Below are 16942 nucleotides of genomic sequence, written 5' to 3'. Positions count from 1 at the left end.
AAAAAGTTCGGTCGAGAACATGTATGTGAACGAGGAACAGATATTAACTAGAGCGGTAGTTGAGATGAACATAACAGATGAGGGGGAGATCAGTGGAGTGTTTCAAGCGAAGGTTAGACAAGTCGGATAATGAGGTTAGGTGGGTATAAATAGCATCTGCCTCGCATGATGGACCAATATGGGTCCATCATGCGACGCATGATGCTTCATGCCTCGCATGGGTCAAACTGCCTGAACTAGGCCATTAGGCCTTCTGCTGTTTCTTTTACTTCTTATATCATCTACAAGATCACACTTCTTGTCATGAAATCAGAGATAAAAATCAATAAAAGATCTCTTATCTTAGTGACAGAGAGAGAGAGAGAGAGAGAGAGAGAGAGAGAGAGAGAGAGAGAGAGAGAGAGAGAGAGAGAGAGAGAGAGAGAGAGAGAGAGAAGACAATGATGGAGACAAGGAGACAGAGCAAGAGAGAATAAGACATGTTGACCAGACCACACACTAGAAGGTAAAGGGACGACGACGTTTCGGTCCGTCCTGGATCATTTTCAAGTCGAATCGACTTGAGAATGGTCCACGACGGACCGAAACGTCGTCGTCCCTTCACCTTCTAGTGTGTGGTCTGGTCAACATACTTCAGCCCCGTTATTGTGACTTATCGCCTGCAGAAAAAGACATCATAGACATAATTAAACAATTCAGCAGGCACCCCTCCCCCTCCCACCTCCCCCAGACCCCCCCCCCACACCTCACCTTGATAATAAAGTTAAGGAACTGCTTGACAATGATGGAGATAACGTTGAAGAGAGAGTAGATGCAGCAGCATCCCACCACCAACACGACGAAGTTAAAGAAGCGGTAGGCGTACAGCCCGCTCCCGTAGAACGCGTTCGGTTCCTGAAACCCAACACGCAACTACGTAAGATTTAATACCATTTTCGTCGCATGCTACACATCACCTTCTCCGAGGTTAAGGGTCCCCCTACATACACAACCAGGGATGACTGTATATCACGCTTGTTACTTATCATGCCTGGTTGATGACTAGAGAAGGTCAACAGCCGTCACCTGTCTCTCCTGGAGCAGACAGAGACTGTCCACTACCGTCTCGTGACCTACCTGTGCGGAGACCATGTCGCCGAAGCCGATAGTAGCGAAGGACACGAAGCAGAAGTACAGGGAGTCAATGTAGTTCCACTCCTCGATCTGTGGGAGGAGGGAGGTGTGTTAACAATAGGTCCACCCACACCTGTCTCAACCTACACCTGCTCGTACACCTGTCTCAACTCATACCTGTCCCAACCTACACCTGTCCCAACCCACACCTGTCTGAACCCTCATCTGTCCCAACCCACACCTGTCTGAACCCACACCTGTCTCAACCCACACCTGTCTGAACCCTCATCTGTCCCAACCCACACTTGTACCAACCCAGAACAGCCTTAAGAAACCTGTGTAAGGAATCATTCAGAATCTTGTACACCACATATGTAAGACCAATCCTGGAGTATGCGGCCCCAGCATGGAGCCCGTACCTTGTCAAGCACAAGACGAAGCTGGAAAAAGTTCAGAGGTGTGCCACTAGGCTAGTTCTAGAACTAAGAGGCATGAGTTATGAGGAAAGGCTGCGTGAAATGTACCTCACGTCGCTGGAAGAAAGAAGAGCTCGGGGAGAAATGATCACTACTTAAAAAGTTATCAGGGGAATTGACAGGGAAGACAAGGATGGATTTTTTAACACGGGTGGTACGCGAACAAGGGGACACAGGTGGAGACTGAGTACCCACATGAGCCATAGGGACGTTAGAAATAACTTTTTCAGTGTCAGAGTAGTTAACAGGAGAAATGCATTAGGCAGTGATGTGGAGGAGGCTGACTCCATACACAGTTTCAAATGCAGACATGATAGAGCCCAATAGGCTCAGGAACCTGTACACCAGTTGATTGACAGTTGAGAGGCGGGACCAAAGAGCTAGAGCTCAACCCCCGCAAGCACAACGAGGTGAGTACACCTGTCTCAACCGACCCGGTTCGTATTGCAGAATACAATAAATTACAGTACAATACAATACATTACATGAGGTCCCTAATGTATTGATCTCCAGCAATGTTGATCATGCGTCATGCTGGCCAGCGCCTGGAAAGGTGACCATTATCAATATCATTAATCCCGAGCACTCAGGACACGATGGATTAACTATCCCTCGGTCCTCACTACTCTATGGATTATAATCCTCTTTTGGTCCATGTCACAATGGGGGATTAATCCTCTATTGGTACTTATGACTCTGTGGATTAGTGGATTAATCCTCTCTTGGGCCGTGTTCAAGATAATCACTTGAGGTCACTTATACGCAAGACACTAATTGGTAGTTAGACGTCATAACAGCTGGTGAGTTAGCTATGAGTTAGTTTGTGTTGTTGTTGTATATGTTGATATTGTTGTTGTTGTCGTTGTTGTTGTTGATATTGTTGTTGTTGTCGTTGTTGTTGTTGTTGTCGTTGTTGTTGTTGTTGTCGTTGTTGTTGCACATGTTGATATTGTTGTTGTTGATATTGTTGTTGTCGTTGTTGTTGCACATGTTGATATTGTTGTTGTTGTTGTTGTTGTCGTTGTTGTTGCACATGTTGATATTGTTGTTGTTGTTGTTGTCGTTGTTGTTGTTGATATTGTTGTTGTTGTTGTTGTTGTTGTCGTTGTTGTTGTTGTCGTTGTTGTTGCACATGTTGATATTGTTGTTGTTGATATTGTTGTTGTTGTTGTTGTTGTTGTTGTTGATATTGTTGTTGTTGTTGTTGTTGATATTGTTGTTGTTGTTGTTGTTGATATTGTTGTTGTTGTTGTTGTTGTTGTTGTTGATATTGTTGTTGTTGTTGTTGTTGATATTGTTGTTGTTGATATTGTTGTTGTTGTTGTCGTTGTTGTTGTTGTTGTCGTTGTTGTTGTTGTTGTCGTTGTTGTTGTCGTTGTTGTTGCACATGTTGATATTGTTGTTGTTGATATTGTTGTTGTTGTTGTTGTTGTTGTTGATATTGTTGTTGTTGTTGTTGTTGATATTGTTGTTGTTGATATTGTTGTTGTTGTTGTTGTTGTTGATATTGTTGTTGTTGTTGTTGTTGTTGTTGCTGTTGTTGTTGTTGATATTGTTGTTGTTGTTGTTGTTGATATTGTTGTTGTTGTTGTTGTTGATATTGTTGTTGTTGTTGTTGTTGTTGTTGTTGTTGTTGTTGATATTGTTGTTGTTGTTGTTGTTGATATTGTTGTTGTTGTTGTTGTTGATATTGTTGTTGTTGTTGTTGTTGTTGTTGTTGTTGTTGATATTGTTGTTGTTGTTGTTGTTGTTGTTGTTGTTGTTGTTGATATTGTTGTTGTTGTTGTTGTTGATATTGTTGTTGTTGTTGTTGTTGATATTGTTGTTGTTGTTGTTGTTGATATTGTTGTTGTTGTTGTTGTTGTTGTTGTTGTTGTTGTTGTTGATATTGTTGTTGTTGTTGTTGTTGATATTGTTGTTGTTGTTGTTGATATTGTTGTTGTTGTTGTTGTTGTTGTTGTTGTTGTTGTTGATATTGTTGTTGTTGTTGTTGTTGTTGATATTGTTGTTGTTGTTGTTGTTGTTGTTGTTGTTGTTGTTGTTGTTGTTGATATTGTTGTTGTTGTTGTTGTTGATATTGTTGTTGTTGTTGTTGTTGATATTGTTGTTGTTGTTGTTGTTGTTGTTGTTGTTGTTGTTGTTGTTGTTGATATTGTTGTTGTTGTTGTTGTTGTTGTTGTTGTTGTTGTTGTTGATATTGTTGTTGTTGTTGTTGTTGATATTGTTGTTGTTGTTGTTGTTGATATTGTTGTTGTTGTTGTTGTTGTTGATATTGTTGTTGTTGTTGTTGTTGATATTGTTGTTGTTGTTGTTGTTGTTGTTGTTGTTGTTGTTGTTGTTGTTGTTGTTGTTGATATTGTTGTTGATATTGTTGTTGTTGTTGTTGATATTGTTGTTGTTGTTGTTGATATTGTTGTTGTTGTTGTTGATATTGTTGTTGTTGTTGTTGATATTGTTGTTGTTGTTGTTGTTGTTGTTGTTGTTGTTGTTGTTGTTGTTGTTGTTGTTGCTGTTGTTGTTGTTGTTGTTGTTGTTGTTGTTGTTGTTGTTGTTGATATTGTTGTTGTTGTTGTTGATATTGTTGTTGTTGTTGATATTGTTGTTGATATTGTTGTTGTTGTTGTTGATATTGTTGTTGTTGTTGTTGATATTGTTGTTGTTGTTGTTGTTGTTGTTGTTGTTGTTGTTGTTGTTGTTGTTGTTGCTGTTGTTGTTGTTGTTGCTGTTGTTGTTGTTGTTGTTGTTGCTGTTGTTGTTGTTGTTGTTGCTGTTGTTGTTGTTGATATTGTTGTTGTTGTTGTTGTTGTTGTTGTTGTTGTTGTTGCTGTTGTTGTTGTTGTTGTTGTTGTTGTTGCTGTTGTTGTTGTTGTTGTTGTTGTTGTTGTTGATATTGTTGTTGTTGTTGTTGTTGTTGTTGTTGTTGATATTGTTGTTGCTGTTGTTGTTGTTGTTGTTGTTGTTGTTGTTGTTGTTGTTGTTGCTGTTGTTGTTGATATTGTTGTTGTTGTTGTTGTTGTTGTTGTTGTTGTTGCTGTTGTTGTTGTTGTTGTTGTTGTTGTTGTTGCTGTTGTTGTTGTTGTTGTTGCTGTTGTTGTTGTTGTTGTTGTTGTTGTTGATATTGTTGTTGATATTGTTGTTGATATTGTTGTTGCTGTTGTTGTTGTTGTTGTTGTTGTTGTTGTTGATATTGTTGTTGATATTGTTGTTGTTGTTGATATTGTTGTTGTTGTTGTTGTTGTTGTTGTTGTTGATATTGTTGTTGTTGTTGTTGTTGTTGTTGTTGTTGATATTGTTGTTGTTGTTGTTGTTGTTGATATTGTTGTTGTTGTTGTTGTTGTTGTTGTTGTTGTTGTTGTTGTTGATATTGTTGTTGTTGTTGTTGTTGATATTGTTGTTGTTGTTGTTGTTGTTGATATTGTTGTTGTTGTTGTTGTTGATATTGTTGTTGTTGTTGTTGTTGTTGTTGTTGTTGTTGTTGTTGTTGTTGTTGTTGATATTGTTGTTGTTGTTGTTGTTGTTGTTGATATTGTTGTTGTTGTTGTTGTTGATATTGTTGTTGTTGTTGTTGTTGTTGTTGTTGATATTGTTGTTGTTGCTGTTGTTGTTGTTGTTGTTGTCGTTGTTGCAACTGTTGGTAGCGTTGTTAAATTTATTTTTATTGTTGTAAAGGCAGGTAATTGTGTTCAGGTGAGTCTCTCTGTCACAGGCTATCCACAGAGAGAGAGAGAGAGAGAGAGAGAGAGAGAGAGAGAGAGAGAGAGAGAGAGAGAGAGAGAGAGAGAGAGAGAGAGAGAGAGAGAGAGAGAGAGAGAGAGAGAGAGAGAGAGAGAAACAGAGAAACAGAGAGACAGACAGACAGACAGACAGAAACACAAAGAGACAGATATAAAATAAAAATAAGTATAGCCCCTCCCCCTGAAACTCCCACATCAGCCCACAAGCGCAGAGATTGCATGTGCTGTGGGGGGTTAGCATGGGAGGTGGCACGCTAACTCCCACAGCACAACAGACCCTGCTGGCCCTGGCTCAAGCCTCGACTGACCTCCATGAACATGACGGCGCCGAGGAAGGCCACCACGATGGAGGAGACGGTGAGGTAGAACATGACCCAGTACACCGACGGCTTCCAAGCGTCCAGGTCCGACTCGTCGTCGATGGAGTCCGTCGACGCGCGTCGTTGGCTCGTTACCAACCCCTTCCTGGCCGCAGCCTCCGCCTTCTTGCGCTCCTTGCGCTCGTGGCGCGCCCTGTGGGAGAGACGGAGGGTTGTTCCAGGAGATTTCTAAGACATTTTGTTGAGTTTCTAAGACTCCATGACTCCTCCCGAGGTCAACCTCAGGGGCTATAACTCAGGCTGGCCACTGACCTCATGATGTAGGCCAGAAGGGTGATGATCCGCTCGAGGAAGAGGTTGAAGAAGAGGATTCCGGATGAGCATCCGATGAGCCCGTATAGGACGCAGAAGATTTTACCGGCCTGAGTCTTGGGCGCTGCGGCTCCGTACCCTGGAGAGGGGAGAGAGAGGAGCGGGTGTACAAACATACCACACACGTGTCTACGTGGGTTACAAAGGCGGGGTCCAAGAGCTAATACATCGATCCTGCAGGCACAAATAGGTGAGTAAACACACACACATTGAGAGGCGGGACCAAAGAGACAAAGTTCAACCCCCGCAAGCACAAATAGGTGAGTACACACACACACACATACACACAGGGGGGGGGGGCCCTCGCGGCTGAGTGGACAGCGCTCGGGGGTTGTAGTCTTAAGGGCTAGGGTTCGATCCCCCGGCCGAGGCAGAAACAAATGGGAAGAGTTTCTTTCACTCTGATACTCCTGTTCATCTAGCAATAAATAGGTACCTGGGAGTTAGACAGCTGTTACGGGCTGCTTCCTGGGGATGTGTGTGTGTGTGTGTGTGTGTGTGTGTGTGTGTGTGTGTGTGTGTGTGTGTGTGTGTGTGTGTGTGTGTGTGTGTGTGTCAGAAATATATGTAATAGATATAATTGAGAAAAAAAAAACAAATTGATTAGAAAGGCGGGGTCCAAGAGCTAATAGCTCGATACTGCAGACACAAATATTAAATACAAATAGTAAATACACACACACACGCGCGCGCGCGCGCGCTTGTATTAGACAACTGGCGACTAAAACATTATAACAATGGTCTGGGATCGAACTCTCTCTCGTCTCTGGACTGCTCAGCAACGCACACTAACCACTGTGCCAGGATATGTTCCCTTACCTCGCGTTACTTCGGGTGCATTCAGAAGGCGACATAAACAGCGTCATATGATGATTTGGGGCGCTAGAAGTGCCCCAAAAATTCATCATGAAGCGCCCCCCCACACCTTGAAACACCTGCGGGGGGCTAGCCCTCCCCCCCCCACACACACACACACGATTCATCAAACACTGACGCAACCCATTACGAAACCTGTGCATCTTTCCCTAACCATGGCGCCTTTATTTGATTGTGTTAAACAGTTGACGAGCTTGGGAACGTCACAACCCAAGGTTGTTATTGTCATTAACAACCCTGTAGCGCCTCAGAGCTCGCAAAGTGTTTAAAATATATGTAAACAAAGCCGCCATAGATGTACAGGTTTCGTAAATAGCAACACAAATGCTTAATGGAAGCTGGCTCTGGTTACTTGTGGGTCAATATTTTTTTTCTTTTATTTGAAAAACAAAGAACATACAAGAAAGACGGCACCGAAGCACCAAATAAAACTGATGGTGAGGTCCAGACCGCACATGAACAAACATCATAACACAGAACACACAGATGCAGGCGACGAGTCACTATAACGTGGCTAAAGTATGTTGACCAGACCACACACACTAGAAGGTGAAGGGACCATTCTCACAATCGACTTGAGAATGGTCCAGGACGGACCGAAACGTCGTCGTCCCTTCACCTTCTAGTGTGTGGTCTAGGTCAACATAGAACACACAGAATAACACTTCACAGAAAACGCAGAATAACAATACCCACAGAGAACATGGTGCACAGAACACTAGAACGTAACAGTGAAAATATAAACAGAACAATAAAAAATTACACAAGAACACACGAGAAGAAACCCCGCACCACCCAGACGAGACGCGACAAGTTCGAACAGTAGACACCATACCATAGAACACACACACAACAGTAGACACCATACCATAGAACACACACATAACAGTAGACACCATACCATAGAACACACACACACAACAGTAGACACCATACCATAGAACACACACACAACAGTAGACACCATACCATAGAACACACCACACAACAGTAGACACCATACCATAGAACACACCACACAACAGTAGACACCATACCATAGAACACACCACACAACAGTAGACACCATACCATAGAACACACCACACAACAGTAGACACCATACCATAGAACACACACACAACAGTAGACACCATACCATAGAACACACACACAACAGTAGACACCATACCATAGAACACACACACAACAGTAGACACCATACCATAGAACACACACACAACAGTAGACACCATACCATAGAACACACACACAACAGTAGACACCATACCATAGAACACACACACAACAGTAGACACCATACCATAGAACACACCACACAACAGTAGACACCATACCATAGAACACACCACACAACAGTAGACACCATACCATAGAACACACCACACAACAGTAGACACCATACCATAGAACACACCACACAACAGTAGACACCATACCATAGAACACACCACACAACAGTAGACACCATACCATAGAACACACCACACAATAGTAGACACCATACCATAGAACACACCACACAACAGTAGACACCATACCATAGAACACACACACAACAGTAGACACCATACCATAGAACACACACAACAGTAGACACCATACCATAGAACACACACACAACAGTAGACACCATACCATAGAACACACACACAACAGTAGACACCATACCATAGAACACACACACAACAGTAGACACCATACCATAGAACACACACACAACAGTAGACACCATACCATAGAACACACACACACAACAGTAGACACCATACCATAGAACACACACACACAACAGTAGACACCATACCATAGAACACACACACAACAGTAGAAACCATACCATAGAACACACACACACAACAGTAGACACCATACCATAGAACACACACACAACAGTAGACACCATACCATAGAACACACACACAACAGTAGACACCATACCATAGAACACACACACAACAGTAGACACCATACCATAGAACACACACACACAACAGTAGACACCATACCATAGAACACACACACACAACAGTAGACACCATACCATAGAACACACACACACAACAGTAGACACCATACCATAGAACACACCACACAACAGTAGACACCATACCATAGAACACACCACACAACAGTAGACACCATACCATAGAACACACACACACAACAGTAGACACCATACCATAGAACACACACACAACAGTAGACACCATACCATAGAACACACACACACAACAGTAGACACCATACCATAGAACACACACACACAACAGTAGACACCATACCATAGAACACACACACAACAGTAGACACCATACCATAGAACACACACACACAACAGTAGACACCATACCATAGAACACACCACACAACAGTAGACACCATACCATAGAACACACCACATAACAGTAGACACCATACCATAGAACACACACACACAACAGTAGACACCATACCATAGAACACACCACACAACAGTAGACACCATACCATAGAACACACACACACAACAGTAGACACCATACCATAGAACACACCACATAACAGTAGACACCATACCATAGAACACACACACACAACAGTAGACACCATACCATAGAACACACACACACAACAGTAGACACCATACCATAGAACACACACACACAACAGTAGACACCATACCATAGAACACACACACACAACAGTAGACACCATACCATAGAACACACCACATAACAGTAGACACCATACCATAGAACACACACACATGAACATAGCACTGACAATATAATACATGCCACACTGCACACACAAACCCTGCGTACTAAACAATACACCATCAATGGGAAAACCCAAGAGATACATAAGCGATAACACAGGAAGCATAACAGTAAATAACATAGGAAACATTACACAGGAAGTAGAACAAAGTACACATAAACAATGACCCGTACCACCCGTACAGGGCGTGCCAACAGGAAACATGATGGAAAACACATAACACAAGGCAGTACACAATGACAGAGTACAAACGTACAAATTTCACACACAAAAAGGAACACACACCCGACAAACACTGCCACCCAGCACACACACCCGACAAACACAGCCACCCAGCACACACACCCGACAAACACTGCCACCCAGCACACATACCCGACAAACGCTGCCACCCAGCACACACACCCGACAAACACTGCCACCCAGCACACACACCCGACAAACACTGCCATCCAGCACACACACCCGACAAACACTGCCACCCAGCACACACACCCGACAAACACTGCCACCCAGCACACACACCCGACAAACACTGCCACCCAGCACACACACCCGACAAACACTGCCACCCAGCACACACACCCGACAAACACTGCCACCCAGCACACACACCCGACAAACACTGCCACCCAGCACACACACCCGACAAACACTGCCACCCAGCACACACACCCGACAAACACTGCCACCCAGCACACACACCCGACAAACACTGCCACCCAGCACACACACCCGACAAACACTGCCACCCAGCACACACACCCGACAAACACTGCCACCCAGCACACACACCCGACAAACACTGCCACCCAGCACACACACCCGACAAACACTGCCACCCAGCACACACACCCGACAAACACTGCCACCCAGCACACACACCCGACCCCCCACATACGGAGGACGAGCCAACCTGGACACATGACGTAAACACATAAGACAAGGCATCAATTACATAAGGACAGGGATTACACAAAGCAAGCACAAGCACTACGTATATTTAGGCGGGATCTCCCGTACTGGCAGTACGCTTCCCAAATCAGCATGACGTCATGGGTTACCCGGCCACCAGGTGGCGCCCAAGGCCGAGGCATCAAATCTGGCACCCCAGAAATAAACTCCCCCACCTGCGGCACCCAGAGTGTGGAAGAGCACCACGGGATCGGAAGCACCCGGCCGACCCGAGAGTGTTCCAACACCTGACCCTTACGGACCACGTCCCCTGACGCCAAGACAAAGTCCCCCACCGAACAGGACACCGCAGGGAGGGGGGGCTGCAGGGGACTCAGGCGCATCATGGTCCCTGCCACCAGACACAGGAGCCGAGCCCCCCCCCTCCACCCGGCACACTCTCAGAACCATGACGAGGTCCCGAGCATCAGGGGCAACCTCCCACTGCAGGGAGCCAACAGCAGGAGGCGCAAGGGAAGGGGGGTGGGGGGCACAGGAAGCACCGCTGAGCACCCAAACAGCCCCGTCACCGACGGCAGTGGGCACCGGAGCACCATACTCCCCCACCTCCATGCAAGGCACAGTACGAAGGGAAGACACACTCCGAACCCATCTCGATAGCTTTGTGACAGGCTGCTGGTCTTCCGAGCTATCATGCCCACCATCCGGCACCACAACAGAACTCTCCGGCGGACTCACCCTCAAAGCACGATCCTTGAGAACTGCAGCTTCTACAACCGGGGGCACCGGACCACACACAGCAGGAGACAGCTCCTCGTGTATAGCCAAAGCAACGGGAGACATTGTATCCGGAGACAGAGCAGGCAGGGGCGGCGGAGTCGGGGCGGGCTAGGGGACGGACGGCTGAGGCAGGGAAGCCGGCGGCGGGAGCAGGAGAGCCGGTGGTGGGAGCGGGGCCGCACCAACCATCCCCTCAACACCCACATCCACATCCAGACGAGCTGTAGAATCCGGCAACGGGGCACCAGACGGCTGGGAATCAACACACATCACACCTGCACCTGGAGACAGGTCCGGGGCCGCCAACGGGGGAAAATCCACCTCCCGGAAGAGGTTTACAGGAGTGACTCGGAGCACCTCACACCTTGCAGCCTGGTGGCCCGAGAGGCCACACTGGAAACACGTCCAGGGCTGGCCCGCATGAAACACACGAAGAGGATAACCCAATAGCATGGCTGATGACGGAACATGAGCCTGGAGGCGCATGGCGAGTGTGTGGATCCCACACGGGACACCCTTCCACCTCCCGGAGGAGACGGCGTTCATCGCACATGATACATCTGCCCAAAACAGGCAAAGTATCATCGCAGGAGGTCCTCTGGGAACTCAAAGGGTGCCCCCATGCACCGCCACATACGTCGTCGTACCGCAGCGATCGGATATAGTCACGGATTCACCATTACGTAAAATATCCGGAATCACCACTTCCACTGCCTTGTAGGAAGCGTTGCCGGAAAATTACAGGCCAATAGAGTCCTGCCTGACGACAGAGAGTAAAGGCACCCCCATACCGCAGGCCAACACAGCCCCGGGGGGGGGGGCCCTCAGTAAAGCACTTCACTCTGGCCACGTCAGCAGCCACACCAGGCCCGCACTCCACGCCGGGTTGTCAACAGATGGAGGAGTCGGGCGAAACAACCGGACCCCACGGCCACCAGAGCCCCAATCAGAGTGTCACTAATGGTCGTAATAATTAATCTGTACCTGCCAAACACACGACGTTGCTACAATGAACAAGTTTTAACACGTAACAAGTTGTGACAACGTTCTAATACGTCATGAAAACATTGTACAAGGATGTAATAACTTTATTACAAGTTATAACAAACGAAAAATTGGACCAGTTACGTTTTGTGTTTGCAGGGCTGTAGTTCACGACAACAGAATATTGATACGCGTTTCGTCTGTGAGTGACGGACCTGTGACAGGTGTCAATCACGCGCTCTTTATATTACGACCTGTGGCGCCCAGGAACTACAGAACTATGTCCTCTTACAAGTTCGCTTAAGACATGTCGTAAGTGGATGTTACAGCGCGTTTAGCGATCCTGATGACGTCACGCGCAAGAGAGCCAATAGCGAGAGGGCACGCTCTAGCTTTTTCACCTGATTGGTCTACCTATTTGAATATTCAATCGCCACATTGCGTTTGAATTTTCTACCGTCAACTGCAGCAAGCGTTAAATGGTTGACTTCATTGATTAAACAAGTCTTCACCTTCCTAAGGGTTCCAGGACTTCGTGGGAAAAAGAAAAGAGATTTGGAGAAAAGTGGTGAGTTTGTTTGACTAAATGATACATGACAGATATGCAAGGGCCAGGAGAGTAGCTGGGATAGGAAGGATTGAAGGATAGGTACCCCACCACTTAGGTCATCGGGGGATCGAACGCCGACCCTGCAGCAAATCACTATGCCTATATAGTGCATGGAAGAGACATGAGAACATAATAGGAGCTGGGTGGAAAAATAGGAGTTGATTAGGAGGAATAGGCAATAGGAGGTGGGGGGGGGGAGAGGGTGAGCTTTGGCTCTTAGGTCCCGCCTCTCAACTGTCAATCAACTGGTGGACGTGGAGCAGTAGATATGAAAAGCGTAGCTGCGTCTCTCTCTCCAACGTTGATCTATAACTACGAAATTCCGCCATCTTGTGGTGGCGTTGTGGTAAATCACACGATCCGGGGTCTCTCTAAAGATTTGGTCTGGGTTCGAATCCTAGCCGAGGAGGATTCGGTAGACGGCAATCTTTGGGGACCTGGTTGTTACTCGATTGACAAGTTGCCAGTAAAACTAGCGGGAAAATTTCATAGCTTACCATGAACTATGGGAAGGGAAAGCTCTCAGCCTGCTATCTGGGAATCAGAAGCCGTCTGCTCCTGTACCCACCTGTGTAAATAAGAGACGAACGAGGATAGCCGGATATTGCGAGTAGGACAAGGATAGCAGGATATCGCGGCACAGTATTACCAGAAACCATGGTCCAAAGACCACAGGACTGGTAGTGATTGACGGCAGGTAATTACTCTCTTTATCAACTCTATTTTCCCCATTTTCTCTCTTTTCTTGGACCCTGTAGAGAACGGGAAGCGACAGGGGGCCAGGTCCAGGGGGGACCCCACTGGTCGTAACATCTTATGTTTCCTGCTCAAACCCGCATTCATCTTCTGTTTACCTGGGGGAAGCAAACAGCTCTGGCTTGCAGGTGCTGAAGGTGCCGGGGAGAGAGAGAGAGAGAGAGAGAGAGAGAGAGAGAGAGAGAGAGAGAGAGAGAGAGAGAGAGAGAGAGAGAGAGAGAGAGAGAGAGAGAGAGAGAGAGAGAGAGAGAGAGAGAGAGAGAGAGAGAGAGAGAGAGAGAGAGAGAGAGAGAGAGAGAGAGAGAGAGGGGCAAAGATACAGACAGACAGATACATCACGGGATGCGCAAGGGAGGAGGTAACCCGAGCATAACACTCAACAACAGTCTTCCATCAACAACAGCAAGTTACCAACAGCATCAACAACAGCGGCTATCCAATCGCCTGCCAAGAGCAACAGCCCAATCAAGGATTAGGGTTAACAATTTTAGGTAGGCAGGTCGACGGGAATATCAAGTGAGAGAAAAGCCAGTCCTAAGCCGACCTGGCTATAGCACAAGACAAGAATATGATCTGAGAAATTATAGGTCTAAGTGGGTAGCCAGGCCTATGCGGCTTCACATCGCCGCTCCCTACGATTAAGGGGATTAGGTGAATCGTAGAGTGGGGGGGGGGGGGTGTGTATCCACACTTATAAATGTTTAAGTTTTCCTTGTAAGATTTACGGGCTATTCATGCCCGTGCCACCTCTTGGGTCTTAATATTCATCAGTCTCGTAAGCTCGCAGAGGGCACGGGAGACATCTCCCGTCACGCTGGGTGCAGTCGCACCTCCACAGATCTCCAGTATCATCTATTGATACTGGTGATGGCTCAAAAGAGCCACCACTTAAGGGCTATTCATGCCCGTGCCACCTTTTGGGTGGCTTCATCTTCATCTTCTTCATCGCAGAGGCTCAAAATAATCATAAAGCAACAAATGGAAACCATCTCAAAACCGACAACCACTCACATGGGGCCTCTGGCTGAGTGGACAGCGCTTGGGACTCGTAATCCTAGGGACCGGGGATCAATCCCCAGCGATGGTGGAAACCAATGGTCAGAGTTTTTTTCACCCTGATGCTCTTGTTATCTAGCAGTAAATAGGTACCTGGGAGTTAGACAGCTGTTACGGGCTGCTTCGTGGTGTGTATGTGTGTGTGTGTGTGTGGAAATAAATAAGTTGATTGACAGTTGAGAGGCGGGCCGAAAGAGCAGAGCTCAACCCTCGCAAGCACAACTAGGTGAATACATCTTCACAGATGGATCAGTTGATCAAGAAAGAGGTTCTGCTGAAGCAGCAGTTTACACTACCAACCATGAAGCTTACTGGAGCATGAATAGTTGGTGCTCAACATTGTGAACAGAATTATATGCCCTGAAGGAGGCCATAAACTATACAATTGAGAATAATTTACATGATGACATCATTCATACCGACTCTAAATCATCGCTCCAGGCATTGCTATCCAGTCAGCACAGAGATAATATACAACTCCTCACAGAAATCCAACATATAGGAAAAGAAGCACACTTTCTAGGGCTGTCAATCACCCTAAATTGGATACCAAGTAACATTGGCATAGATGGTAATGAAAAGTCACAATAACGTGGCTAAAGTATGTTGACCAGACCACACACTAGAAGGTGAAGGGACGACGACGTTTCGGTCCAAGTCGACAATCGACTTGAGAATGGTCCAGGACGGACCGAAACGTCGTCGTCCCTTCACCTTCTAGTGTGTGGTCTGGTCAACATGCAAAGAAAAGGCCATCTTAGGCCATTCCACTACTTACTGGAATGTGAAGCTACTGAAGCCCTGAGCATCAAAGTCAACATTAATCCAACGACAGCAACTGCATTAGATGCAAATTCCACAGCGACTACAATGATTAGAAAAGCAGTTGAGGAATGGGACTCACTGGTGAACACTGTGCATCTATATCCACCACCAAGATAATGTTATTAAAACAATACTAAAACTAATGCACTAAACCAGAAGAGGAAAGGAAACGGGAGAAAAGGAGGAAACCCCACCTCCACCTCCATTTAAAACTTTGACCCAAATATCACAGTAACAAGGTTATCGCGAATAACCCAACTCAATTACGGGCTCACCATAGTCCGTGCTACATGGACATTTCGTTCTGAGTAGCTAAATCTAAATCAACAATAAAACAGCCTTGTAACCTCAGTATACCTGTCAGTGTTTTCAGTTATATATATATATATATATATATATATATATATATATATATATATATATATATATATATATATATATATATATATATATATATATATATTTATATATATATTTATATATAACTGAAAACTCACACCCCAGAAGTGACTTGAACCCATACTGCCAGGAGCAACGCAACTGGTATGTACAGGACGCCTTAATCCGCTTGACCATCACGACCGGACATAAGGAAGTAATAGCCGAAGCTATTTGAACCACTTCCCCGCCGGCACTCGGATGGTAATCTTGGCCATAGCATTTTATCAAATCACCTCATTCTTTGGGGCACACTGAATGTGATCAGTGTTTTTTTATCATTGTTACATATAAATAAATATGGAAATGTACGTTTGTTCAAAATCGCTAATCTCCAAAAGTTCTTCGCTGATTGCTTTGAAATTTTCACACAACGTTCCATTCACATCCGAGCGGGTTTTTATATACATACTATATAGATGTCACGTCTGTGACGGTAAAACACATGCTTTCTCTGAAAAACTGTGTTTTTCATGTGTTATTCATGTGAGGGAAATCTTTTAAACCTCTTCATCGATTGCTTTGAAATTTTGTCACAACGTTGCATTCGAATAGGCGCATGTTTTTATATACCTACTATATAGATGCCACCCCTGTGACAGGTAAGAACATGCGTTTTTTGAAAAACAGCGCCATCTGTTGCACATAATAGCAACATGCACGCTATACTAAATATGTCACGAATTCTACTTTAATGTTTCCAATTGCATTGATAAATTTTATTTTCATAGATTTCGATTTATTTCATTTTTTATTGAATTATTTTGTGTAACATTGTGTTGGAATTGACCTGTATTGTTTGACGAGGGGACAAGGGAGGGGGGAATGGTTGGGAGGACTGGGGGATAGGGGAGGTTGCTGAGCCACAGCAACGCGTGGCCGGGTACTGCCAGTAAATAATATATATATATATATATATATATA

The 16942-nt window shown here is 45.3% G+C and overlaps 1 protein-coding gene across 1 annotated transcript in view; it reads right to left on the bottom strand.

The window, feature by feature from the left end:
* Window positions 1–16942, bottom strand: part of LOC123757673 (potassium channel subfamily K member 13) — a 106398-nt gene that overhangs the window by 29265 nt on the left and 60191 nt on the right. The window contains exons 2-5 of the mRNA XM_069327289.1: window positions 5956–6094; window positions 5632–5836; window positions 1117–1203; window positions 751–894 (exon numbers count right to left, since the gene is read on the bottom strand). Coding sequence (XP_069183390.1) covers window positions 751–894; window positions 1117–1203; window positions 5632–5836; window positions 5956–6094 — 575 coding nt within the window. The remainder of the gene's footprint in view (window positions 1–750; window positions 895–1116; window positions 1204–5631; window positions 5837–5955; window positions 6095–16942) is intronic.

This window comes from Procambarus clarkii, chromosome 19 (genome assembly GCF_040958095.1).
Source record: "Procambarus clarkii isolate CNS0578487 chromosome 19, FALCON_Pclarkii_2.0, whole genome shotgun sequence".
In the NCBI taxonomy this organism is placed as follows: domain Eukaryota; kingdom Metazoa; phylum Arthropoda; class Malacostraca; order Decapoda; family Cambaridae; genus Procambarus; species Procambarus clarkii.
This window is presented reverse-complemented; position numbering and strand designations above follow the sequence as displayed.